Here is a 27,848-nt window from a genome sequence, read left to right as displayed (position 1 = left end):
ACCATCACGGGGGAACAGTCAGCTCATCACGGGGAACAGTCAGACCATCACGGGAACAGTCAGCTCATCACGGGGAACAGTCAGACCATCACGGGGAACAGTCAGACCATCACGGGGAACAGTCAGACCATCACGGGGAACAGTCAGCTCATCACGGGGAACAGTCAGACCATCACGGGGAACAGTCAGACCATCACGGGGAACAGTCAGACCATCATGGGGAGCCTTCCATTTGAAGTGTGCATGGTGAAGGAGACGCTCTGATTGGCTCAGACGAGGCGCCGGCCGTGTCGGTTTAACGTCATTTTCAGAACTTCGTATCCGAGTCTCCCGCTCGGCCTCATGAGGGACGCGTCCCTCGCCCTGGAGCTAAAGTCCGGTCTCCGTGGGAACCGGCTGATAGCAGGTAGACTTTACCCTGCAGGCGACAGGAAGCGGAGTCCTGGCTGCCGGCGCCGAGGTGAGACGCGTTGGAGCGGACAGACAACGGTTTCTGTGGCGCTGATCGTCTGTTGGAGACTTGGAGACTCATCGGGACTTTAGAGCGCTGCACGTCTCCAACGGCAGCTTCACGGTGAACGGCTGTTTGAAACTATAGGAATATAATGCATGGTTATTATTACTATGACTCCGTGTGAGGCGCTGGTTCTCGCCCTCCGGCCCCGTGGCCGTGGTCAGGCCTCCGGAGGACACGCCTGTCCATCACAGGTGTCGGTTCCAAAGACCGTCGCTAATGACAGGAAGTGGATCTGGTCCCGATTACTGATGACACATTTAAATGCAGCGCGGCGCCGCGCTGCCGACGGAGGCTTCTACAGCCGTCTGTTCCTGGTGATGACTGAGTCTCTTCTGCGGGCGATTAGACGAACCCGGCCATTAAACATACAAACGTGTCCGTGAAGCGGCGCCGGAGGCCGCGACCACGCTCCGGTGTTTGTGCTTCATTTGGTGATTACCGGTTTATTTGTTCCACTCTGACATCGGCGCTGAGACTTCAGAGATGAAAGAGCTGACGCAGTGGAACAGGATGCGATCCCTAACCAACCCTCCTCCTCCTCCTCCTCCTCCTCCTCACAGATGATGAACACGTGTGGAGCAATGGACCAGACTAATGGCAGCAGCAGTGGAGCTCCGCCCCCTGGTGGTGGGTATGGAGCTCCTCGCCCTGGTGGCGAGTATGGAGCTCCTCGCCCTGGTGGTGGGTCTGGAGCTCCTCGCCCTGGTGGTGAGTATGGAGCTCCGCCCCCTGGTGGTGAGTATGGAGCTCCGCCCCCTGGTGGCGGGTCTGGAGCTCCTCGCCCTGGTGGTGAGTATGGAGCTACTCGCCCTGGTGGTGAGTATGGAGCTCCGCCCCCTGGTGGCGGGTCTGGAGCTCCTCGCCCTGGTGGTGAGTATGGAGCTCCTCGCCCTGGTGGTGGGTATGGAGCTCCGCCCCCTGGTGGTGAGTATGGAGCTCCTCGCCCTGGTGGTGGGTATGGAGCTCCTCGCCCTGGTGGTGAGTATGGAGCTCCTCGCCCTGGTGGTGAGTATGGAGCTCCTCGCCCTGGTGGTGGGTATGGAGCTCCGCCCCCTGGTGGTGGGTATGGAGCTACTCGCCCTGGTGGTGAGTATGGAGCTCCGCCCCCTGGTGGCGAGTATGGAGCTCCTCGCCCTGGTGGTGGGTATGGAGCTCCGCCCCCTGGTGGCGAGTATGGAGCTCCGCCCCCTGGTGGTGAGTATGGAGCCCGCCCCTGGTGGAGTATGGAGCACCTCGCCCTGGTGGTGAGTATGGAGCTCCGCCCCCTGGTGGTGAGTATGGAGCTCCTCGCCCTGGTGGTGGGTATGGAGCTCCGCCCCCTGGTGGTGAGTATGGAGCTCCTCGCCCTGGTGGTGGGTCTGGAGCTGAGCCCTCGCCCTGGTGGTGGATATGGAGCTCCTCGCCCTGGTGGTGGGTATGGAGCTCCGCCCCCTGGTGGTGGGTATGGAGCTCCGCCCCCTGGTGGTGAGTATGGAGCTCCTCGCCCTGGTGGTGAGTATGGAGCTCCTCGCCCTGGTGGTGAGTATGGAGCTCCGCCCCCTGGTGGTGAGTATGGAGCTCCTCGCCCTGGTGGTGGGTATGGAGCTCCGCCCCCTGGTGGTGAGTATGGAGCTCCTCGCCCTGGTGGTGGGTATGGAGCTCCGCCCCCTGGTGGTGGGTATGGAGCTCCGCCCCCTGGTGGTGAGTATGGAGCTCCGCCCCCTGGTGGTGGGTATGGAGCTCCTCCCCCTGGTGGTGGGTATGGAGCTCCTCCCCCTCCGTACAACCCTCAGCTCTACGGACAGGGCTCATCCACGGGGATGACCTATCAGGTGAGTCGCAATTTCATAACTTTTTTCTAGTAGCTGAAGCTATGTTTGATTTTTTTTGTTTTCCTATGAATTTTAGAATGAATGTCCAACTATTATCCAGAATCCTTCTGCTGGTCTCCTAAACCCTCATGCTGACGATGTGTTTGATGTTCTTCATGATTTCTGTTCATTAGTAGGATATGTACGACTTGTGTTGTTGTTGTTGTTGTTGTTTGAATGGATCAGGTGGGGAAGGGGAAGGTTGCAGTGGTCTCCCCTCCTGGCACCTATGATAACATGGTGCACCCTGAGGAAGAGGAGGCAGCGGGAGGAGGAGGAGGAGGAGGCCATGAGTCCAGTGACGGGGGGGAGGACAACGTCTTCAGTGACAAGGCCGTACGGAGAGGTGAGGGCTGGGGGGGGGGGGGGGCTGTGTGCGTTCTCATTGGCTCTCAGTGTTTAGCTCAAATACTGTGAAATATAAAATAGTTCCTGATCTCCGCTGTGCCTTCACCTCCCACGCAACTCACATTACCAAATGAGAGGTCGTGAGAGGTCAATGGAGGTCATCAGAGGCCGTGAGATGACGATGATGACGATGATGATGATGCTGGTCTTTCTCTCCACAGGCTTCATCAGGAAGGTCTACCTGACGTTGATGGTCCAGCTGCTGGTGACGGTGGGAATCATCTGTGCGTTCCTTTACTGGTGAGACACCAGGGGGTCCGCAAGGGGCCGGGGGGGGGGGGTCTCTGTCACATGACGTGCGGGTATTTGTATTCTGCTCCCACGATGATCCGTCCGCTGTTAATATTTAATAAAATCATTCCAGTGCCTCGATCAAATAAATGGTGCTGCTGTGAATCTCTCTCTGTCTCTCTCTGTCTCTCCGCCTCTCTCTCTCTCCGTCTCTCTCTCTGTCTCTCTCTCTCTCTCTCTGTCTCTCTCTCTCTCTCTCTCCGTCTCTCTCTCTCTCTCTCTCTCTCTCTCTCTCTCTCTCTCTCTCTCTCTCTCTGTCTCTCTCTCTCTCTCTCTCTCTGTCTCTCTCTCTCTCTCTCTCTCTCTCTCTCTCTCTCTCTCTCTCTCTCTGTCTCTCTCTCTCTGTCTCTCTCTCTGTCTCTCTCTCTCTCCGTCTCTCTCTCTCTCTCTCTCTGTCTCTCTCTCTTCTCTCTCTCTCTCAGGGAGGCCCTCCGGAGATGGACGTGGGCTAACTTCTGGTTCTCCTACGCCACAATGTAAGCATCAGAAACATCCAGTCAGGTAGTCTACCTTAGACCATGGTTCATCGACAGGGGGGCCTAGACTCCAGACTCTAGAGTAGACCCTAGACTGAGTCTAGACCCTAGGCTCTAGAGTAGACTCTAGACTCCAGACCCTAGGCTCTAGAGTAGACTCTAGACTCCAGACCCTAGGCTCTAGAGTAGACTCCAGACCCTAGGCTCTAGAGTAGACTCCAGACCCTAGGCTCTAGAGTAGACTCCAGACCCTAGGCTCTAGAGTAGACTCCAGACTCAGACCCCAGGCTCTAGAGTAGACCTAGACTCCAGACCCCAGGCTCCAGAGTAGACTCAAGACTCCAGACCCTAGGCTCTAGAGTAGACCCTAGACTCCAGACCCTAGGCTCTAGAGTAGACCCTAGACTCCAGACCCTAGGCTCTAGAGTAGACTCTAGACTCCAGACCCTAGGCTCTAGAGTAGACTCCAGACCCTAGGCTCTAGAGTAGACTCTAGACTCCAGACCCTAGGCTCTAGAGTAGACCCTAGACTCCAGACCCTAGGCTCTAGAGTAGACCCTAGACTCCAGACCCTAGGCTCTAGAGTAGACTCTAGACTCCAGACCCTAGGCTCTAGAGTAGACTCTAGACTCCAGACCCTAGGCTCTAGAGTAGACTCCAGACTCCAGAGTAGACTCTAGACTCAGACCCAGGCTCTAGAGTAGACTCTAGACTCCAGACCCTAGGCTCTAGAGTAGACTCCAGACTCCAGACCCTAGGCTCTAGAGTAGACTCTAGACTCTAGACTCCAGACCCTAGACTCTAGAGTAGACCCTAGACTCCAGACCCTAGGCTCTAGAGTAGACTCCAGACCCTAGGCTCTAGAGTAGACCCTAGACTGAGTCTAGACCCTAGGCTCTAGAGTAGACCCTAGACTCCAGACCCTAGGCTCTAGAGTAGACCCTAGACTGAGACCCTAGGCTCTAGAGTAGACTCAAGACTCCAGACCCTAGGCTCTAGAGTAGACCCTAGACTCCAGACCCTAGGCTCTAGAGTAGACCCTAGACTCCAGACCCTAGACTCTAGAGTAGACTCTAGACTCCAGACCCTAGGCTCTAGAGTAGACCCTAGACTCAGACCCAGGCTCTAGAGTAGACTCTAGACTCCAGACCCTAGGCTCTAGAGTAGACTCTAGACTCCAGACCCTAGGCTCTAGAGTAGACCCTAGACTCCAGACCCTAGGCTCTAGAGTAGACCCTAGGCTCTAGAGTAGACTCCAGACCCTAGGCTCTAGAGTAGACCCTAGACTCCAGACCCTAGGCTCTAGAGTAGACCCTAGACTCCAGACCCTAGGCTCTAGAGTAGACCCTAGACTCCAGACCCTAGGCTCTAGAGTAGACTCCAGACTCCAGACCCCAGGCTCTAGAGTAGACTCTAGACTCCAGACCCTAGGCTCTAGAGTAGACCCTAGACTCCAGACCCTAGGCTCTAGAGTAGACCCTAGACTCCAGACCCTAGGCTCTAGAGTAGACTCTAGACTCCAGACCCTAGGCTCTAGAGTAGACCCTAGACTCCAGACCCTAGGCTCTAGAGTAGACCCTAGACTCCAGACCCTAGGCTCTAGAGTAGACCCTAGACTCCAGACCCCAGGCTCAGAGTAGACCTAGACTCCAGACCCTAGGCTCTAGAGTAGACCCTAGACTCCAGACCCTAGGCTCTAGAGTAGACCCTAGACTCAGACCCCAGGGCTCAGAGTAGACCTAGACTCAGACCTAGGCTCTAGAGCCTAGACTCCAGACCCTAGGCTCTGAGAGTAGACTCCAGACCTAGGCTCCAGAGTCCAGACCCGAGGCTCTAGAGTAGACTCTAGACTCCAGACCCTAGGCTCTAGAGTAGACTCTAGACTCCAGACCCTAGGCTCTAGAGTAGACCCTAGACTCCAGACCCTAGGCTCCAGAGTAGACGCTTGACTCCAGACCCTAGGCTCTAGAGTAGACTCTAGACTCCAGACCCTAGGCTCTAGAGTAGACTCCAGACCCTAGGCTCTAGAGTAGACCCTAGGCTCTAGAGTAGACTCTAGACTCCAGACCCTAGGCTCTAGAGTAGACCCTAGACTCCAGACCCTAGGCTCTAGAGTAGACTCTAGACTCCAGACCCTAGGCTCTAGAGTAGACCCTAGACTCCAGACCCTAGGCTCTAGAGTAGACTCTAGACTCCAGACCCTAGGCTCTAGAGTAGACTCTAGACTCCAGACCCTAGGCTCTAGAGTAGACTCTAGACTCCAGACCCTAGGCTCTAGAGCAGACTCCAGACCCTAGGCTCAGAGTAGACTCACTCCCAGACCCCAGGCTCTAGAGTAGACCCTAGACTCCAGACCCTAGGCTCTAGAGTAGAACCTAGACTCCAGACCCTAGGCTCTAGAGTAGACCCTAGGCTCTAGAGTAGACTCCAGACCCTAGGCTCTAGAGTAGACCCTAGACTCCAGACCCTAGGCTCTAGAGTAGACTCAAGACTCCAGACCCTAGGCTCTAGAGTAGACTCCAGACCCTAGGCTCTAGAGTAGACCCTAGACTCCAGACCCTAGGCTCTAGAGTAGACTCCAGACCCTAGGCTCTAGAGTAGACTCTAGACTCCAGACCCTAGGCTCTAGAGTAGACTCTAGACTCCAGACCCTAGGCTCTAGAGTAGACCCTAGACTCCAGACCCTAGGCTCTAGAGTAGACTCTAGACTCCAGACCCTAGGCTCTAGAGTAGACTCCAGACCCTAGGCTCTAGAGTAGACTCTAGACTCCAGACCCTAGGCTCTAGAGTAGACTCTAGACTCCAGACCCTAGGCTCTAGAGTAGACCCTAGACTCCAGACCCTAGGCTCTAGAGTAGACTCCAGACCCTAGGCTCTAGAGTAGACCCTAGAAGACCCTAGGCTCTAGAGTAGACCCTAGACTCCAGACCCTAGGCTCTAGAGTAGACCCTAGACTTCAGACCCTAGGCTCTAGAGTAGACTCCAGACCCTAGGCTCTAGAGTAGACTCCAGACCCTAGGCTCTAGAGTAGACTCTAGACTCCAGACCCTAGGCTCTAGAGTAGACCCTAGACTCCAGACCCTAGGCTCTAGAGTAGACTCTAGACTCCAGACCCTAGGCTCTAGAGTAGACCCTAGACTCCAGACCCTAGGCTCTAGAGTAGACTCTAGACTCCAGAGTAGACCCTAGGCTCCAGAGTAGACCCTAGACTCCAGACCCTAGGCTCCCAGAGTAGACCCTAGACTCAGACCCTAGGCTCTAGAGTAGACCCTAGACTCAGACCCCAGGCTCTAGAGTAGACCCTAGACTCCAGACCCCAGGCTCTAGAGTAGACCCTAGACTCCAGACCCTAGGCTCAGAGTAGACCCTAGACTCAGACCCTAGGCTCTAGAGAGACCTAGACTCCAGACCCTAGGCTCTAGAGTAGACCCTAGACTCCAGACCCTAGGCTCTAGGTGAACCCTAGACTCCAGACCCCAGGCTCCAGAGTAGACCTAGACTCCAGACCCTAGGCTCTGGTAAGACTCAGACTCCAGACCCCAGGCAGAGTAGACTCTGAACTCCAGACCCTAGGCTCTAGAGTAGACCCTAGACTCCAGACCTAGGCTCTGAGTAGACCCTGAACTCCAGACCTAGGCTCTAAGTGAGCTAGACCCTAGACTCAGAGCCTAGAGTAGACTCAGACCCTAGGCTCTAGAGTAGACCCTAGACTCTAGAGTAGACCCTAGACTTCAGACCCTAGGCTCTAGAGTAGACCCTAGACTCAGACCCCAGGCCCAGAGCAGACTCAGACCCTAGGCGCTAGAGTAGGACCCTAGACTCCAGGACCCCAGGCTCTAGAGCAGACCCCAGGACTCCAGACCCCAGGGCTCCAGAGTAGACCCCAGACTCCAGACCCACATATAGAGTAAACACCTATACTTATGATCCTCCTGGCTTAAGAAGTAGACTCTAGTACTCAGACGCAGCTTCTCAGACGTAGACTCCAGACCTCAGTGCTCTGAGTAGACCACATAGTCCAGTAGAAACCCAGGCTCTAGGCGAAATAGACCCATAGGTCTTCAGACCGCCAGGCTCATGCACATGATTTATACGCCTTAGGACTCCAGACCCTCAGGCTCTAGACTAGACCTGACCATGACCCTAGCTCTAGAGGTCAGACCAGCTCCAGACTCCAGACTGAGTAACTCCTAGTCCAGACACGAGGCTTAAAGTGAAGGACGTCTGGCAGAGAGCCAGTGAACCAGGCTCAGAGTAGTTAGACAGAGATCAGTGCCTCTGAGTAGATAGGTCAGACTGACCTCATGACCTAGGCTCGGATAGTCCAGCAGCTCTTTAGTCTAAGAAAGTTTAAGATCCTAAGATCAATGGTCAGAGTCAGACTCGGATCAGAGGCAGGCTCCTCAGAGTAATCCTTCGATGGACTCCAACTTCCCTGTTATCAGAATATTGAGTTCAGCTAGTTCAAACTACCACTCATAGGGCTTAGAAGCCTATGGGTACAGAGGACAGATCCGCCGTTTCGACTGGCCTGAGTCGAACTCACCACGCTTACCTTCACATGGAACATCAAATCCTCAGTCAATAGTCCTATCATGTCTTAAGCTTTTAGCCCATCGTACTCACTGAGCGGAACTCTTCTGACATGGCCTGATGTGGTCCGTGTAGTATGAGCTTTAGTTCTGACTCATAAGGAACCGTGTGACCCACGAGAGTCCGCACTGACTCTTGCCAGAAGACCTGTTTAGTGACGCTGGAATGACTGCTTTTAAGTAACTGTGCAGGCCAGATGTGTCGAGGCCATCAACGGACCGAGTACTCTTTACGGTTCTATCGCTCTCTAAACCTGACATCAATAATAATCTAAAACTACCATAGTTTCAATGGCCAGCCTCATGAGGGCTGACTGCTCTGAGCACGGATGATCGCATTGTTTCCACCTGGGGCCCACCATTTACTCATGAAACGTGGACCCACATGTCATGAGATGCCATGCTAAACGAATTCCATCAGGGAAGATGACCAGGTTAGCTTGAACGGTTAGTGAAACTGGTCTTTCAATTGAAGTATACCACTGATACAATCGCGTTTTCAGAAGATAGATGTGAGCAAATCACACAGTTATGTAACATGACTGACTTTTGCAGACATAGACGTCTCTCGATTTAGCTCCTACACATTATAGCTAAATTAAAACATATTTATGAGTCCAAGAGACAGAAGTTACGTAAAAGGTAAGCATGACGTCTCTTGTCATGGAGGGTCGACTAATTTCCTCAAGGGCCGGAGACAGAATGTCGCAGATGTGTTCAACTTCTGAAATCCTCAGTGGGATAAAGCATGGTGGTAGAGGTAGTCACTAGGACCTTCAAATGACAGTCCCCCAAATTTAAGAATTATTTTTATACAGTCCTTGAGGTCTTTAAAGATCCTCAGAGGGCCTCATGAATATGCTACACAAAAGATCCATCGCCTGACTCTTTCGCATGCAGATCTGATCAGGATCTGCTCGAGCTAGCAGAAACCTGTCGTCATGCTCAAAGGAAAATTTACAGATGATCAGATGAGATCAAATGATATTGAATTTACAGTGGATCAGAGAATCAAACGTGTTATTGCTTTCAGTCCATGGCGGATCTCCGATGGTATTTAAACCTCATGGCTAGAAAGGCAGAGAGGTTTAACGCAGTCTTCTGTGCATATGCATATAATAATTATCATGGAAGTGTTGATAAAGTAGGATCAGATCAAATGGGACTCAGATCCATATCGGCCAACTCCTCATTATCAGGAAATTTTATCGGGCTAAAGTTGATCGACAATTTGACCTGGGGGCAGGTCGTTCAGAGCCTGGGGGCTACTGCTGAGAAGGCCGGTCTCCTCTGGTAATTTTCTTAGTTTTAGGGACTACTAGGAGGAGCTGGTCAGCCGATTTCAGACCCCTTGAGGGGTGTACACCTGTATGAGGTCAGAGATGTACTGAGGGCCAGCCCATTAAGCGCTTTAAAACAAACAATAAAATCTTAAAATGAACTCTAAAGTGGACAGGAAGCCAATGGAGGGAAGACAGGACTGGGGTGATGTGATCGTACTTGGGTTCCTGTAAGCAACGAGCCCAGCGTTTTGCACACGCTGCAGGCGGGCCAACAAAGTCTTGTTTAAGCCGGCATAAAGTGCATTACAGTAATCTAAAGCCAGAGAAACAAATGCATGAATTACACGCTCAAAATCAGAAGCGGATAAAACCGGTTTAATTTTGGACAGCAGCCTCAGGTGATAAAAACTGGACTTAACCACAGAGTTTATCTGTTTATCTCATTTAAAAGCACTGTCGATTTTAACGCCCAGATTAGAGACCATGGGTTTTGCATACTGTTGCAGGAACCCAGGTCAATGGAGGACATCGCCATTTGGTCCAAACACAATTACCTCCGTTTACTCTCATTTATGTTTAAAAGTTTCGCCATCCAGGCCTTTATGTCATTGAGACAGTCAACCAGGGCGTCAGAGAGCAGGTGCGTTTCTTTAGGGTATGTATATTTGGGAGTCGTCCATAAAGGTGGTAGGAGGCGCATGTTTTCTAAAAATGAGCCCAAGGGGAGAAGGTATAAGGAAAATAAATGGGCCTAAAATGGAACCTTGGGGAACTCCACAGGATAGGGGGGCAGAAGGCGATGCTTGAAGTCACCAAGCCTAACAGAGAAAGATCGCTGGGACAGGTAGGACCTGAACCACTCTAAGGCAGTGCCCCTGATACCCACACAGTGCTCTAGGCGAGAGATAAGGATGGAATGGTCAATCGTATCAAAAGCAGCTGTGAGGTCTAAGAGCATTAAGATAGCAGAGTCACCAGAGTCTGTAGTGACCAGGAGGTCATTGAACACTCTTAGAAGGGCAGACTCAGTACTGTGAAGCGCTTTAAAACGGATTGAAACATATCGAAAATATTGTGTGCATGTATGAAAGACTGCAGCTGTAAGAGTACGACTTTCTCCAATATTTTTGAAATAAAAGGAAGTTTCGAGATGGGTCTGTAGTTAGAGAAGACAGAAGTGTCCAGATTTGTTTTTTTTAACAGAGGTACCACAACCGCTTGTTTGAAATAAACTGGCACAGAACCGGACTCTAGGCTGCTATTTATAATAGTATGGACATTAGAACCAATAGTGTCCCATATCTCTTTGAAAAGTCGAGGAGGGACTGGGTCTGTGGGACAAGACGATGGCCTCAATTTAGCCACAATGTCACAGAGAGATGACAACGACACTGGTCCAAACTGTTGGAAGACAGCGGCGCATATGATATCAATGGAGGGGTCGAAAGAAGGTGGTGAGATACTGGCTCTAATAGTGGAGATCTTGTCAATGAAATAGCAGAGGAATTTTTCACATACCTCAGTTGAAGCTTCAATACAAGTGAGTAAAGGAGAGTTTAGCATCGCATCAATGGTTTTAAAAAGAACACGAGGTTTGTTTAAATTACTGGAGATAATCTTAGAAAAGTAACTCATCTTTTCCAACTTTACAATGCTCTGATACTTTCTCCAGCTTTCTTTCAAAATGTCACGAGTTACATGAAGCTTGTCTTTCTTCCACCTACGCTCAGCCTGCCGGCATTCACGCCTAGCAGCGCGAGTGACGTCATTAAGCCAGGGTTCGGATTTAGGTCTGGGCGCATGAGTTTCAGGGAGCAACAATGTCAAGAGCTCCAGTGCAGGAAGAGAGAAAGGCTGAGGTTAATTGCTCAGTGTCCAAGGAGTCAGAGGACATAGTATCAGACTGGGCTAGGTTTAGAAATGCAGGAGAGAAACTAGCAGCAGTGGAAGGTTTCATCATACGGCCGTAACGGACAGGAGCGCACGGCTTAACCGTTTCACAAGCAAGACTCACATCAAATAATACAGGCATATGATCAGAGAAAAAGGCGCCACGAGGATGGAAGTGTTTACAGGATGAGGCTGAGTTACTGTGTCGATAACTGGCTCTCTACAAGTTTACTCAGATGGAGAAAAACAAACAATGAATATAAAATGGTTAAATAAAGTTGTTTTTGAATACATATGACCTCATTATCAGATGAGGTCATATGTTGCTGATGTGTTCCTCCACAGTACCTCAACATCCTGTACGCCTGCCTGGGAACGCTGCTGTTCTCCTTGGTGAGTACATTAAACACACACACACACACACACACACACACACACTGCCCTCAGACCGCTACCCGACCGCTCGCTCTCCTCCATCACAGACGTGCTGAAGCATCTCTCTCCCCCCCCCCCCCAGTACCTGGTGTTTGACACGCAGCTCATCCTGGGTGGGACACACCGGCGGTACGAGCTCTCTCCTGAGGAGTACGTGTTCGCTGCTCTGAACCTGTACCTGGACGTCGTGTCCCTGTTCCTGCTGCTGCTGCAGCTCATCGGCCTCTGCCGCTGACACGTGTGTGTGTGTGTGCGATTCAGTCCTGTAATAATAGATATGATATAGATATCATAAGCCTGAGCAGCTCCTCCCTCTGTTGTTTCCCTGTGAGCTTCCAGAAGCGTTGATACTCCATTAAAGGGCCGGCGCGCTGCCATCACACCAGCTGCTCTGCTTATTTTAATGCATTTATTTCTCTTCATGAAGTTATTTCAATGACACACACATGAAAACTCACCACACACTTTATTGGCGTCACACACACGTTTCGAAGAGGGAATGCATCAAGTAGACTAAGAAAGTGCAAACAGCATTTCAAGGATTAGTTGCTTTACAATAGAAAGTTACAAAATGTTCTGTTTTTAAATAAATCACCTGAACATTAGACGTGAAATACAAAGGATCACCTGACCTCGGACCGCCTCGTGCTCAACCTGCAGCGCAGAGAGGAAACCCTCCAGGCTGGAGGCCTCCTGATGCGCTCTAGAGTCAACGTGCCCTCCAGCAGCTGAAGGTCATGTGATGATGTCTCTAGGAGCTGAAGGTCATGTGATGATGTCCCTAGGAGCTGAATGTCATGTGATGATGTCACTAGGAGCTGAATGTCATGTGATGATGTCACTAGGAGCTGAAGGTCATGTGATGATGTCCCTAGGAGCTGAAGGTCATGTTATGATGTCTCTAGGAGCTGAAGGTCATGTGATGATGTCTCTAGGAGCTGAAGGTCATGTGATGATGTCACTAGGAGCTGAAGGTCATGTTATGATGTCTCTAGGAGCTGGAGGTCATGTGATGATGTCTCTAGGAGCTGAAGGTCATGTGATGATGTCTCTAGGAGCTGAAGGTCATGTGATGATGTCACAAGGAGCTGAAGGTCATGTGATGATGTCTCTAGGAGCTGAAGGTCATGTGATGATGTCTCTAGGAGGTGAAGGTCATGTGATGATGTCACAAGGAGCTGAAGGTCATGTTATGATGTCTCTAGGAGCTGAAGGTCATGGTATGATGTCTCTCGGAGCTGAAGGTCATGTGATGATGTCCCTAGGAGGTGAAGGTCATGTGATGATGTCACTAGGAGCTGAAGGTCATGTGATGATGTCTCTAGGAGCTGAAGGTCATGTGATGATGTCACAAGGAGCTGAAGGTCATGTAATGATGTCACTAGGAGCTGAAGGTCATGTGATGATGTCACAAGGAGCTGAAGGTCATGTGATGATGTCCCTAGGAGCTGAAGGTCATGTGATGATGTCTCTAGGAGCTGAATGTCATGTGATGATGTCCCTAGGAGGTGAAGGTCATGTGATGATGTCACTAGGAGCTGAAGGTCATGTGATGTCTCTAGGAGCTGAAGGTCATGTGATGATGTCCCTAGGAGGTGAAGGTCATGTGATGATGTCACTAGGAGCTGAAGGTCATGTGATGTCTCTAGGAGCTGAAGGTCATGTGATGATGTCTCTAGGAGCTGAAGGTCATGTGATGATGTCTCTAGGAGCTGAAGGTCATGTGATGATGTCTCTAGGAGCTGAAGGTCATGTGATGATGTCTCTAGGAGCTGAAGGTCATGTGATGATGTCCCTAGGAGCTGAAGGTCATGTGATGATGTCTCTAGGAGCTGAAGGTCATGTGATGATGTCACTAGGAGCTGAAGGTCATGTTATGATGTCTCTAGGAGCTGGAGGTCATGTGATGATGTCTCTAGGAGCTGAAGGTCATGTGATGTCTCTAGGAGGTGAAGGTCATGTGATGATGTCACAAGGAGCTGAAGGTCATGTTATGTCACTAGGAGGTGAAGGTCATGTGATGATGTCTCTAGGAGCTGAAGGTCATGTGATGATGTCTCTAGGAGGTGAAGGTCATGTGATGATGTCACAAGGAGCTGAAGGTCATGTTATGATGTCTCTAGGAGCTGAAGGTCATGTTATGATGTCTCTAGGAGCTGAAGGTCATGTGATGATGTCTCTAGGAGGTGAAGGTCATGTGATGATGTCACAAGGAGCTGAAGGTCATGTTATGATGTCTCTAGGAGCTGAATGTCATGTTATGATGTCTCTAGGAGCTGAAGGTCATGTGATGATGTCCCTAGGAGGTGAAGGTCATGTGATGATGTCACTAGGAGCTGAAGGTCATGTGATGATGTCCCTAGGAGGTGAAGGTCATGTGATGATGTCACTAGGAGCTGAAGGTCATGTGATGATGTCCCTAGGAGCTGAAGGTCATGTGATGATGTCACAAGGAGCTGAAGGTCATGTAATGATGTCACTAGGAGCTGAAGGTCATGTGATGATGTCACAAGGAGCTGAAGGTCATGTGATGATGTCCCTAGGAGCTGAAGGTCATGTGATGATGTCTCTAGGAGCTGAATGTCATGTGATGATGTCCCTAGGAGGTGAAGGTCATGTGATGATGTCACTAGGAGCTGAAGGTCATGTGATGATGTCTCTAGGAGCTGAAGGTCATGTGATGATGTCTCTAGGAGCTGAATGTCATGTGATGATGTCCCTAGGAGGTGAAGGTCATGTGATGATGTCTCTAGGAGCTGAAGGTCATGTGATGATGTCTCTAGGAGCTGAAGGTCATGTGATGATGTCACTAGGAGCTGAAGGTCATGTGATCATGTCTCTAGGAGCTGAAGGTCATGTGATGATGTCTCTAGGAGCTGAAGGTCATGTGATGATGTCCCTAGGAGCTGAAGGTCATGTGATGATGTCTCTAGGAGCTGAAGGTCATGTGATGATGTCACTAGGAGCTGAAGGTCATGTTATGATGTCTCTAGGAGCTGGAGGTCATGTGATGATGTCTCTAGGAGCTGAAGGTCATGTGATGATGTCTCTAGGAGCTGAAGGTCATGTGATGATGTCACAAGGAGCTGAAGGTCATGTGATGATGTCTCTAGGAGGTGAAGGTCATGTGATGATGTCTCTAGGAGCTGAAGGTCATGTGATGTCTCTAGGAGGTGAAGGTCATGTGATGATGTCACAAGGAGCTGAAGGTCATGTTATGTCTCTAGGAGCTGAAGGTCATGTTATGATGTCTCTAGGAGCTGAAGGTCATGTGATGATGTCTCTAGGAGGTGAAGGTCATGTGATGATGTCACAAGGAGCTGAAGGTCATGTTATGATGTCTCTAGGAGCTGAAGGTCATGTTATGATGTCTCTAGGAGCTGAAGGTCATGTGATGATGTCCCTAGGAGGTGAAGGTCATGTGATGATGTCACTAGGAGCTGAAGGTCATGTGATGATGTCTCTAGGAGCTGAAGGTCATGTGATGATGTCACAAGGAGCTGAAGGTCATGTAATGATGTCACTAGGAGCTGAAGGTCATGTGATGATGTCCCTAGGAGCTGAAGGTCATGTGATGATGTCACTAGGAGCTGAAGGTCATGTGATGATGTCACTAGGAGGTGAAGGTCATGTGATGATGTCTCTAGGAGCTGAATGTCATGTGATGATGTCCCTAGGAGGTGAAGGTCATGTGATGATGTCACTAGGAGCTGAAGGTCATGTGATGATGTCTCTAGGAGCTGAATGTCATGTGATGATGTCCCTAGGAGGTGAAGGTCATGTGATGATGTCTCTAGGAGCTGAAGGTCATGTGATGATGTCACTAGGAGCTGAAGGTCATGTGATGATGTCTCTAGGAGCTGAAGGTCATGTGATGATGTCTCTAGGAGCTGAAGGTCATGTGATGATGTCCCTAGGAGCTGAAGGTCATGTGATGATGTCTCTAGGAGGTGAAGGTCATGTTATGATGTCCCTAGGAGCTGAAGGTCATGTGATGACGTCTCTAGGAGCTGAAGGTCATGTGATGATGTCCCTAGGAGCTGAAGGTCATGTGATGATGTCACTAGGAGCTGAAGGTCATGTTATGATGTCTCTAGGAGCTGAAGGTCATGTGATGATGTCTCTAGGAGCTGAAGGTCATGTTATGATGTCTCTAGGAGCTGAAGGTCATGTTATGATGTCTCTAGGAGCTGAAGGTCATGTGATGATGTCCCTAGGAGCTGAAGGTCATGTGATGATGTCCCTAGGAGCTGAATGTCATGTGATGATGTCACTAGGAGCTGAAGGTCATGTGATGATGTCTCTAGGAGCTGAAGGTCATGTGATGATGTCCCTAGGAGCTGAAGGTCATGTGATGATGTCACTAGGAGCTGAAGGTCATGTGATGATGTCTCTAGGAGGTGAAGGTCATGTGATGATGTCACAAGGAGCTGAAGGTCATGTTATGATGTCTCTAGGAGCTGAAGGTCATGTTATGATGTCTCTAGGAGCTGAAGGTCATGTGATGATGTCCCTAGGAGGTGAAGGTCATGTGATGATGTCACTAGGAGCTGAAGGTCATGTGATGATGTCTCTAGGAGCTGAAGGTCATGTGATGATGTCACAAGGAGCTGAAGGTCATGTAATGTTGTCACTAGGAGCTGAAGGTCATGTGATGATGTCACAAGGAGCTGAAGGTCATGTGATGATGTCCCTAGGAGCTGAAGGTCATGTGATGATGTCTCTAGGAGCTGAATGTCATGTGATGATGTCCCTAGGAGGTGAAGGTCATGTGATGATGTCACTAGGAGCTGAAGGTCATGTGATGATGTCTCTAGGAGCTGAATGTCATGTGATGATGTCCCTAGGAGGTGAAGGTCATGTGATGATGTCTCTAGGAGCTGAAGGTCATGTGATGATGTATCTAGCAGCTGAAGGTCATGTGATGATGTCCCTAGGAGCTGAAGGTCATGTGATGATGTCACTAGGAGCTGAAGGTCATGTGATGATGTCACTAGGAGCTGAAGGTCATGTTATGATGTCTCTAGGAGCTGAAGGTCATGTTATGATGTCTCTAGGAGCTGAAGGTCATGTTATGATGTCTCTAGGAGCTGAAGGTCATGTGATGATGTCTCTAGGAGCTGAAGGTCATGTGATGTCTCTAGGAGGTGAAGGTCATGTGATGATGTCACAAGGAGCTGAAGGTCATGTTATGATGTCTCTAGGAGCTGAAGGTCATGTTATGATGTCTCTAGGAGCTGAAGGTCATGTGATGATGTCTCTAGGAGGTGAAGGTCATGTGATGATGTCTCTAGGAGGTGAAGGTCATGTGATGATGTCACAAGGAGCTGAAGGTCATGTTATGATGTCTCTAGGAGGTGAAGGTCATGTGATGATGTCTCTAGGAGCTGAAGGTCATGTGATGTCTCTAGGAGGTGAAGGTCATGTGATGATGTCACAAGGAGCTGAAGGTCATGTTATGATGTCTCTAGGAGCTGAAGGTCATGTTATGATGTCTCTAGGAGCTGAAGGTCATGTGATGATGTCCCTAGGAGGTGAAGGTCATGTGATGATGTCACTAGGAGCTGAAGGTCATGTGATGATGTCACAAGGAGCTGAAGGTCATGTAATGATGTCACTAGGAGCTGAAGGTCATGTGATGATGTCACAAGGAGCTGAAGGTCATGTGATGATGTCCCTAGGAGCTGAAGGTCATGTGATGATGTCTCTAGGAGCTGAATGTCATGTGATGATGTCTCTAGGAGCTGAAGGTCATGTGATGATGTCTCTAGGAGCTGAAGGTCATGTGACGATGTCACTAGGAGCTGAAGGTCATGTGATGATGTCTCTAGGAGCTGAAGGTCATGTGATGATGTCACTAGGAGCTGAAGGTCATGTGATGATGTCTCTAGGAGCTGAAGGTCATGTGATGATGTCTCTAGGAGCTGAAGGTCATGTGATGATGTCCCTAGGAGCTGAAGGTCATGTGATGATGTCTCTAGGAGCTGAAGGTCATGTGATGATGTCACTAGGAGCTGAAGGTCATGTTATGATGTCTCTAGGAGCTGGAGGTCATGTGATGATGTCTCTAGGAGCTGAAGGTCATGTGATGATGTCTCTAGGAGCTGAAGGTCATGTGATGATGTCACAAGGAGCTGAAGGTCATGTGATGATGTCTCTAGGAGCTGAAGGTCATGTGATGTCTCTAGGAGGTGAAGGTCATGTGATGATGTCTCTAGGAGCTGAAGGTCATGTGATGTCTCTAGGAGCTGAAGGTCATGTTATGATGTCTCTAGGAGCTGAAGGTCATGTGATGATGTCTCTAGGAGGTGAAGGTCATGTGATGATGTCACAAGGAGCTGAAGGTCATGTGATCATGTCTCTAGGAGCTGAAGGTCATGTGATGATGTCACAAGGAGCTGAAGGTCATGTTATGTCTCTAGGAGCTGAAGGTCATGTTATGATGTCTCTAGGAGCTGAAGGTCATGTGATGATGTCTCTAGGAGGTGAAGGTCATGTGATGATGTCACAAGGAGCTGAAGGTCATGTTATGATGTCTCTAGGAGCTGAAGGTCATGTTATGATGTCTCTAGGAGCTGAAGGTCATGTGATGATGTCTCTAGGAGGTGAAGGTCATGTGATGATGTCACTAGGAGCTGAAGGTCATGTTATGATGTCTCTAGGAGCTGAAGGTCATGTTATGATGTCTCTAGGAGCTGAAGGTCATGTGATGATGTCCCTAGGAGGTGAAGGTCATGTGATGATGTCACTAGGAGCTGAAGGTCATGTGATGATGTCTCTAGGAGCTGAAGGTCATGTGATGATGTCACAAGGAGCTGAAGGTCATGTAATGATGTCACTAGGAGCTGAAGGTCATGTGATGATGTCACAAGGAGCTGAAGGTCATGTGATGATGTCCCTAGGAGCTGAAGGTCATGTGATGATGTCTCTAGGAGCTGAATGTCATGTGATGATGTCCCTAGGAGGTGAAGGTCATGTGATGATGTCACTAGGAGCTGAATGTCATGTGATGATGTCTCTAGGAGCTGAATGTCATGTGATGATGTCCCTAGGAGGTGAAGGTCATGTGATGATGTCTCTAGGAGCTGAAGGTCATGTGATGATGTCTCTAGGAGCTGAAGGTCATGTGATGTCACTAGGAGCTGAAGGTCATGTGATGATGTCTCTAGGAGCTGAAGGTCATGTGATGATGTCTCTAGGAGCTGAAGGTCATGTTATGATGTCCCTAGGAGCTGAAGGTCACGTCCTGGTCACTGATCAATGAGTCTGATTGTTATCATCCATGCTTCGTCTTTAATGGATTCAAGTGATTGTGAATAAATATCTACTCTTTAGATGCAAACTGCTCTGTAGGAACAGGACGCTCAGGAGACACTCATCTGACCTCCTGCACAATCATTCATTTAAAATATATATTTTGGAACGAGATTTGAAGGTATGACATCAACCGTTTACCCAATAATATAAAATCTGTGTTCTCCATTCAGAAAATATGAGTGAACTAACAGAAACATTATGCTACAAATATCTTTGAGAACAAAATAAAATCAAGACCTCCGGTGTTCACTCCATAAACTTTATGAGAGGAATAACGTGAAGGTAAAAGGTGGTGAGTGGGAATACTGGAGGAGCATCAAGGCACTGGCTCTCAGATGAGGTCATGAGCTGCAGCTCTAGGAACATGTAGAGCTCTAGGAACATGTACAGCTCTAGGTACACACGTAGAGCTCTAGGTACACACGTAGAGCTCTAGGAACACACGTAGAGCTCTAGGAACACACGTAGAGCTCTAGGAACACACGTAGAGCTCTAGGTACACACGTAGAGCTCTAGGTACACATGTAGAGCTCAAGATACACACGTAGAGCTCAAGATACACACGTAGAGCTCTAGATACACACGTAGAGCTCTAGGAACACACGTAGAGCTCTAGATACACATGTAGAGCTCTAGGTACACATGTAGAGCTCTAGGAACACATGTAGAGCTCTAGATACACATGTAGAGCTCTATGAACACACGTAGAGCTCTAGGTACACATGTAGAGCTCAAGATACACACGTAGAGCTCTAGATACACATGTAGAGCTCTAGGTACACACGTAGAGCTCTAGGTACACACGTAGAGCTCTAGGTACACATGTAGAGCTTAAGATACACATGTAGAGCTCTATGAACACACGTAGAGCTCTAGGTACACATTTAGAGCTCTAGGTACACATGTAGAGCTCTAGGTACACATGTAGAGCTCTATGAACACACGTAGAGCTCTAGGTACACACGTAGAGCTCTAGGTACACATGTAGAGCTCTAGGTACACACGTAGAGCTCTAGGAACACATGTAGAGCTCTAGGTACACATGTAGAGCTCTAGATACACACGTAGAGCTCTAGGAACACACAGAGCTCTAGGAACACATGTAGAGCTCTAGGTACACATGTAGAGCTCTAGGAACACACGTAGAGCTCTAGGTACACATGTAGAGCTCTAGGAACACATGTAGAGCTCTAGGAACACATGTAGATCTCTAGGTACACATGTAGATCTCTAGGTACACATGTAGAGCTCTAGGAACACATGTAGAGCTCTAGGTACACATGTAGAGCTCTAGGAACACATGTAGAGCTCTAGGAACACATGTAGAGCTCTAGGTACACACGTAGAGCTCTAGGAACACACGTAGAGCTCTAGGTACACATGTAGATCTCTAGGTACACATGTAGAGCTCTAGGAACACATGTAGAGCTCTAGGTACACATGTAGATCTCTAGGTACACGTGTAGAGCTCTAGGAGCACGTGTAGAGCTCTAGGAACACATGTAGAGCTCTAGGTACACATGTAGATCTCTAGGTACACATGTAGAGCTCTAGGAGCACATGTAGAGCTCTAGGAACACATGTAGAGCTCTAGGTACACATGTAGAGCTCTAGGAGCACATGTAGATCTCTAGGTACACATGTAGAGCTCTAGGAGCACATGTAGAGCTCTAGGAACACATGTAGAGCTCTAGGTACACATGTAGAGCTCTAGGAACACATGTAGAGCTCTAGGTACACATGTAGATCTCTAGGTACACATGTAGAGCTCTAGGAACACATGTAGAGCTCTAGGTACACACGTAGAGCTCTAGGTACACACGTAGAGCTCTAGGTACACATGTAGAGCTCTAGGTACACATGTAGAGCTCTAGGAACACACGTAGAGCTCTAGGTACACATGTAGAGCTCTAGGTACACATGTAGAGCTCTAGGAACACACGTAGAGCTCTAGGAGCCCGTGGTGGACCCAGAGAGAGTTACTCCAACGTGATGAGTGAAGCCACTAAAGCCGGTTCTGTCCTGCAGCGTGTAAACCAGACGAGTCGCTGTGGACTCTGTCCCGCTCAGCTGCAGGACTGAGACCACAACAAGGACCCTGAATGGCCCGGGGGCCCGGGGCCCCGTCGGCGTTCTGAGGCTTCAACATGAAAACGTCGTCTGGTCAATTTTGAAATGTTTTTTTTAAAAGGAGAATGCCGACTTTCAGTTTTCTGGCTGATGAATCTAAATAGTTTAGTGTGAATGTTTCACACAATAAGTCACACGTCATGGTCTACAGAGCGACTCAGCACTCTGTATGGAGACCTGAAACCACCTCAACTCAATATGGAGAACGCTGCTCTGCAGAGGAAACCTCCTCAACCGGATTCAGACGCATACAGCAGTCATAGTAATAATAATAATAATAGGAATAATAATAATACCTGCTTAAGTATCTCCTCTCAAACAAAACTGATTTCAGAAAAAAGCTCAACTAAAATGTTGTGCATAATTCTACCAGCAGATTATAGGAAATATATCCATGAAAGATTCATCAAGCTGTCAGTGAGTGCTTGTGTCTGAGGGGGGGCTGGTTGTCATGGTGACGACACCGTGACCCGACTTCACTGCTCTACAGTCCTGATGCCCCCCCCCCACACTACCAAGGACACATTCTTCATTCTGTAGACATTCCACCTGAATCTCTCACCTCTGGTTTCATTTACACCTGTCGTGGTTTTGGGCCTCTCAACTCAGCCAATCAGCTCAGACCAGGTGCACCTGGTCCTGGTCCTCCCACTCGGAGGAGCTGGTGCTGAGCAGCGTGTCGGATCCCGAGTCACACTGCGGCGTGTCGACGCGCCGGACCTTCGAGCCGCCCTGCTCGGCGTGGTCGAGAGCCGTGAGGGGGAGCGGCTCGAGGTCCAGCTGCGTCGGCCTCTGGGCGACGGCGCACTGCTCCTCCTCCTCCTCCATCCTCATGCCGCGTGGTCTCCGAGAGACGAAACCCACTTCCGCCGCCACTTCCTGGGGTTTCCCGCCCCCGCCCTCCTGCAGGTCGGCGTCGGTGTCGGAGGAGGTCGGGGGCACCAGGGCGACGCCTCGAGGATTCATGTCGTGGAACCACGCCACGATGTTGCCCAGCAGACGAGCGTCGGCCACCGCGGCGGAGGACGTGGACGGGTCGTGGCCGGCGCCCGTGGTGCAGTCCAACGTGTCGCTGGACGAGGAGAAGAGGCCCGTCGAGGAGTCGCTGCCTCCCGGCGCCACCGGTATCGGCGCCGAGGCCCCGTGGGCCCGCCGGCGGCCGTTGCGGTGCTGCGCGGTAACGATGTCGATGTCGATGTCGATGTTGCCGAGTCTCGCCAGGTTGTCCCCCAGGTCCAGCCTCTCCGAGCCGCTCCGAGCTGCCCTGGAGAGGAGCTCCGCCCCCGGAGCGCTTTGCTCCAGCCGGGAGGGCGGCGAGGCGCCGACGGCGCCCGGCGAGGCGGCGTTGGCCGGGACGGCGCGGTCGGACCAGATCTCCGCCATCGCCGAGTCCTGGAGCGACAGCTGGATGGCCAGCAGGATGTTCGGGTCGTCGTCGTCCAGAGAACCGAGAGCCTGAAGAAGATCCAGAGGACGGGGAGAGGGACGTCACGCAAGACCAACAGGTTCATCCACACGACCAATGAACAGGTTCATCCACACGACCAATGAACAGGTTCATCCTCACGACCAATGAACAGGTTCATCCACATGGTGACCAATGAACAGGTTCATCCTCATGACCAATGAACAGGTTCATCCACACGACCAATGAACAGGTTCATCCTCATAACCAATGAACAGGGTTCATCCACATGACCAGTGAACAGGTTCATCCACATGGCCAATGAACAGGTTCATCCACATGACCAGTGAACAGGTTCATCCACATGGCCAATGAACAGGTTCATCCACATGACCAATGAACAGGTTCATCCTCATGACCAATGAACAGGTTCATCCTCATGACCAATGAACAGGGTTCATCCACATGACCAATGAACAGGTTCATCCACATGACCAATGAACAGGTTCATCCTCATGACCAATGAACAGGTTCATCCACATGACCAATGAACAGGTTCATCCTCATGACCAATGAACAGGTTCATCCTCATGACCAATGAACAGGTTCAACCTTATGACCAATGAACAGGTTCATCCACATGGTGACCAATGAACAGGTTCATCCTCATGACCAATGAACAGGTTCATCCACATGGTGACCAATGAACAGGGTTCATCCACATGGTGACCAATGAACAGGTTCATCCACATGACCAATGAACAGGTTCATCCTCATGACCAGTGAACAGGTTCATCCACATGGTGACCAATGAACAGGTTCATCCTCATGACCAATGAACAGGGTTCATCCACATGGTGACCAATGAACAGGTTCATCCTCATGACCAATGAACAGGTTCATCCTCATGACCAATGAACAGGTTCATCCTCATGACCAATGAACAGGTTCATCCACATGACCAGTGAACAGGTTCATCCACATGGTGACCAATGAACAGGTTCATCCACATGGTGACCAGTGCATTTCCAGGACTTTAAACCAAACGTCCATGATCAAACATGTTGTTAAACCTCAATGTATTCATAACAAAGTGAGAACATGTAAACCTTAAAAAGACTCAAATGAATGAGAGACGACAGTTTGATTAAAAGAATAAACATTTGTCTCTTCAGTTCAGGTGCGTTCACTTGCAGCGCGGAAAGGTTGCGCTGCAAATGTTGAGAGTGTCTGCAGGCGTATCATTTGAGCGTCATTCTTTTTCCAGGCCTGGAAATAAACATTTACAAATTCCATGACGTTTCCAGGTTTTCCATGACAGACCCCGTCTCTGGCTGACGGCCAAAGTCCTCACGCTAAATAAATACTGGTCCGGCTGGCCGAGTAGACTCAGAGTACGTTATGTTTCGGAGGGGGTTATTTTAAAGTGGACCATATCGTAACCGTGCATTAGCCTCCAGAGCTCGGCTCAGAAAGCCTCCGCTCCACCGCCGCCCTGCAGACTTCACAGGGTGAACACTTGGAGACGGAGGACTCACCATCAGATGCCGTCTGCGCCCGGCTGCCTCCTCCTGAGCGTCTGTGTGACAAACAAATGGACCTGAGACTTTACAGCTGGAGAACTTCCACCTTTCAGGAGCTCTGTTGTCTTTCTAGTGAACAACACGATCAGACTCACAGGAAACTCACTGACACCTGAAATCAATCGTTGCTTCTGACGCAACATATTCTCCTACTGGATCCGTGTCGTGTCATTGTACACGTTATTTAATCATAGATTAGAAAACCTGCCAATTGCTCTATACACTGAATTAAGTGTTGTATTACTTTATAAATCACTGCTGACTTCAACTTTCGGTCTCTCATCCTTTTCTGTAAAAGCCACAAATCAGTGGAACACCTGGTGGCCGTGATGAAGAACTGCAGCTCTAGCAGCACTTTTAAAAATAGTCTTAAAAATCAGCTGGTCAGCGTGTACTCATTGAGCACAACTAGTATGGCTCGTATTACTTATCTTTTATGGTTTTTAATACTTACTTTTGAATGGTATCTTAAATTTAAAATGATGGACTGTAACTTTGCATTGTGTGTATTTATCCTACAATTATCAAATATACTATTTGTTATTGTTTTATGTTGTAAGGTCTGTCATCGAATGGTGACGTTTATATTTTAACTGTACATGGTCCCTTTTAAATAAAGATAATAATGATAATCCGACAGAAGGAAGCTGGTGAGAAAGACCCGAGGCGGTCCGGTACCTAAGATGCTGTCGCTGGAGTCGTCGGGGTCGGGCGTGTTGCTCCGGAGACTGGACATGTCTCCCCGCCGCCGCTGCCGGTGTCTCCGTCGGTACTGGAACTCGGCGTACTCCTGAAACCACGACACGGACACGTCACGCCGCCTCGGACGCTTTATGACCATCTATTGATCGTCTCGACGGAGAGGGAACTGGACGTTTGAAGACACTGTGTGTGTGTGTGCTCAACTAAACTAAGTGATGTCGGTGTGTGTGTGTGTGTGTGTGTGTGCTCAACTAAACTAAGTGATGTCGGTGTGTGTGTGTGTGTGTGTGTGTGCTCAACTAAACTAAGTGATGTGTGTGTGTGTGTGTGTGTGTGTGTGTGTGTGTGCTCAACTAAACTAAGTGATGTGTGTGTGTGTGTGTGTGCTCAACTAAACTAAGTGATGTCGGTGTGTGTGTGTGTGTGCTCGCTCAACTAAACTAAGTGATGTGTGTGTGTGTGTGTGTGCTCAACTAAACTAAGTGATGTGTGTGTGTGTGTGTGTGTGTGTGCTCAACTAAACTAAGTGATGTGTGTGTGTGTGTGCTCAACTAAACTAAGTGATGTCGGTGTGTGTGTGTGTGCTCGCTCAACTAAACTAAGTGATGTGTGTGTGTGTGTGTGTGTGTGTGCTCAACTAAACTAAGTGATGTCGGTGTGTGTGCGTATGATTGTCTTTATGATCTCAGGATGTCTTCGTGGTTCTTTGTGTAAATGTTGACGAGAGATCCAACGATACGTCACGAGAACAACACTGCCAGGCTGAAAGATGTCCAGTCAAACAGTTTTACATCGAAGGAGGATAAACATCTACTCTGGGCACAGATTACAAACTCAGAATAATAGTGGCATGTTTTAACTTTCCCTTTAAGCTGGAGTTATTTTAAAAGGACTCATAGTTTGTGATTCTGCTTCCACCAGTTGGTACTGGTAGCAACACAGAGTCCGAGTCCTTTGGTCTCACCTCAGACTCATCTGATACCGCTAAATAATAAAGGGTCCCGCGGTCCGTCAGGCGGCGTCACCTCACGGTGTCAGACGGCTTCAAACACACAGAGCGCTTCACTCCGTTGTTATCCTGGCGGTTTGCAGTGAATTAAACTGATTAAGTGCGATACTAACACAAGCGCCTCGAGTCGAGAGCGAATCAAGGTCCCGTTCTCACGCACACTGAACAACCACTTCCACCTCTGATTACAGCGCCTCACAAAGAGCTCCACATGAATCCGTTCACGTGGCACAGCAGATCTAGATTAGACTCAAACGGATTTGATGTTTATTTCATTCTATTGAGGCTTGATTTCAATTCCTGGCGTCATCATGACGATCAGGAGACTGTTGGATTTCACCCTGAGGGGTGATACGCATGTTCTGTTCAGGCATGTTATTGGAAGAGTAAGATCACAAATGATGTCAGAGGACAGTCGCTGGTCCGTTACCTCGGCTGACGCGAAGCCCAAATACTCCCAGTCCCACGTCCCGCCGGCAAAACTGTGAGAGAGGGGCGAGAGAGGAGCGAGAGAGGGGCGAGAGAGGAGCGAGAGAGGGGCGAGAGAGGAGCCAGAGAGGAGCGAGAGAGGGGCGAGAGAGGAGCGAGAGAGGAGAGAGGAGCGAGAGAGGAGCGAGAGAGAGAGGAGCGAGAGAGCGAGAGAGGAGCGAGAGAGGAGCGAGAGAGGAGAGAGGAGCGAGAGAAGCGAGAGAGGAGAGAGGAGCGAGAGAGGAGCGAGAGAAGCGAGAGAGGAGCGAGAGCGAGAGGAGGAGAGAGGAGGCGAGAGAGGAGCGAGAGGAGAGAGAGAGAGGAGAGAGGAGGCGAGAGGAGAGAGGAGAGGCGAGAGGCCAGAGGAGAGAGGAGGCGAGAGGGAGAGAGGAGCAGAGAGGCCAGAGGCGAGAGAAGAGAGGCGAGAGGCGAGAGAGGAGGAGGAGAGAGGAGGCGAGGCGAGAGAGGAGCGAGAGGAGAGGGCGAGAGAGGAGAGAGGAGAGAGGAGCGAGAGAGGAGCGAGAGACGAGAGGAGAGAGGCGAGAGAGGAGGAGGAGGAGAGAGAGGAGAGAGGAGCGAGAGAGGAGCGAGAGAGGAGAGAGGAGCGAGAGAGGCGAGAGAGGCGAGAGAGGAGCGAGAGAGGAGAGAGGAGCGAGAGAGGAGCGAGAGAGGAGGCGAGAGAGGAGAGAGGAGCGAGAGAGGAGCGAGAGAGAGAGGAGCGAGAGAGAGAGGAGCGAGAGAGGAGAGAGGGGCGAGAGAAGAGCGAGAGAGGAGCGAGAGAGGAGCGAGAGAGGAGCGATTCAGTCACGAGAACATCCGGATTAAACTCCATGAGTCACTTTTGATGCTTTGCGCTGCATTCGAGCCCCCCCTCATGGCGCCCCCCCTCATGGCGCCCCCCCTCATGGAGCCCCCCCTCATGGCGCCCCCCCTCATCCAGCCACTGTACCTGCGCCTGGGGGCCTCAGGAGAGTCGTTGGGGGCCACTCCCCTGGCCACCGAGGCCAGGAACTCCTGCCGCTTCTGCTGCACGAGACACGCCGCGCGGATGATCTTGTGGCGCGGCGTGCGGAGGTACGGCCGGTTGACCTTCTGGGCCAGGTCCTCCGTCACCATCTCCAGGTCCGTCTGAGGACAGAAGGAGAGCCGGCGGTGTTCTTCGAAAGTGAATAAAAGATGTTCGTTTATAATCGGTCCTCAGACCCTCCAGAGATGCTTTTAGAGCCGCTGTGTATGTCTCTTTAAGAGGCGGGGCTACGTCCGAGTGCCTCGCTCACTTTACAGCAGGGGTCCCCAACCCCCGGGCCGCGGCCCGGTACCGGTCCGCGGAAAAAAAGTGAATAAATAAAGTTTTTTTGTTTTGTTTTTTTATCAGTTGGAAAAAATATATTATTTTGAAAAAGGACCGGATCCACCCGTGTGTCGGTCTGAGCCGCGTTCAGGAGTCTTAAAGTTCGGGTTTATCGCTGCAGGCGAGTCTCACGCATGAACC

General features: G+C 50.1%; 2 protein-coding genes across 2 annotated transcripts in view; one reads left to right on the top strand and one right to left on the bottom strand.

The window, feature by feature from the left end:
- The first annotated feature begins 1,258 nt into the window (after positions 1-1,258).
- LOC130212599 (macrophage receptor MARCO-like) lies at positions 1,259-12,152 on the top strand. The gene is made up of 8 exons (XM_056443640.1): positions 1,259-1,657; positions 1,717-2,328; positions 2,554-2,713; positions 2,937-3,015; positions 3,489-3,542; positions 10,198-10,261; positions 11,653-11,700; positions 11,825-12,152. Exons 1-8 carry the CDS (start codon positions 1,259-1,261, stop codon positions 11,975-11,977), a joined length of 1,569 nt encoding a protein of 522 aa, XP_056299615.1. The 3' UTR covers positions 11,978-12,152.
- An 8,647-nt stretch (positions 12,153-20,799) lies between these two features.
- Positions 20,800-27,848, bottom strand: part of LOC130212597 (ankyrin repeat and IBR domain-containing protein 1-like) — a 35,965-nt gene continuing 28,916 nt past the window's right edge. The window contains exons 15-19 of the mRNA XM_056443639.1: positions 27,306-27,484; positions 26,319-26,370; positions 24,856-24,967; positions 24,133-24,173; positions 20,800-22,644 (exon numbers count right to left, since the gene is read on the bottom strand). Coding sequence (XP_056299614.1) covers positions 21,808-22,644; positions 24,133-24,173; positions 24,856-24,967; positions 26,319-26,370; positions 27,306-27,484 — 1,221 coding nt within the window. The 3' untranslated portion in view covers positions 20,800-21,807. The remainder of the gene's footprint in view (positions 22,645-24,132; positions 24,174-24,855; positions 24,968-26,318; positions 26,371-27,305; positions 27,485-27,848) is intronic.

The sequence above is a fragment of the Pseudoliparis swirei genome, chromosome 22, assembly GCF_029220125.1.
Source record: "Pseudoliparis swirei isolate HS2019 ecotype Mariana Trench chromosome 22, NWPU_hadal_v1, whole genome shotgun sequence".
NCBI classification, from domain to species: Eukaryota; Metazoa; Chordata; class Actinopteri; order Perciformes; family Liparidae; genus Pseudoliparis; species Pseudoliparis swirei.
Note: the sequence above shows the minus strand (reverse complement) of the source record. Positions and strands in the feature narration are given on the sequence as shown.

Bases quoted from the DNA above. Each gene is read 5' to 3' on its own strand.
- LOC130212599 (XM_056443640.1), top strand. From the start codon at position 1,259: ATGGAGCTCCGCCCCCTGGTGGCGGGTCTGGAGCTCCTCGCCCTGGTG. The intron at 2,714-2,936 runs GTGAGGGCTGGG...TTCTCTCCACAG, and splicing joins TGACAAGGCCGTACGGAGAG to GCTTCATCAGGAAGGTCTAC. The intron at 11,701-11,824 runs GTGAGTACATTA...CCCCCCCCCCAG, and splicing joins GAACGCTGCTGTTCTCCTTG to TACCTGGTGTTTGACACGCA.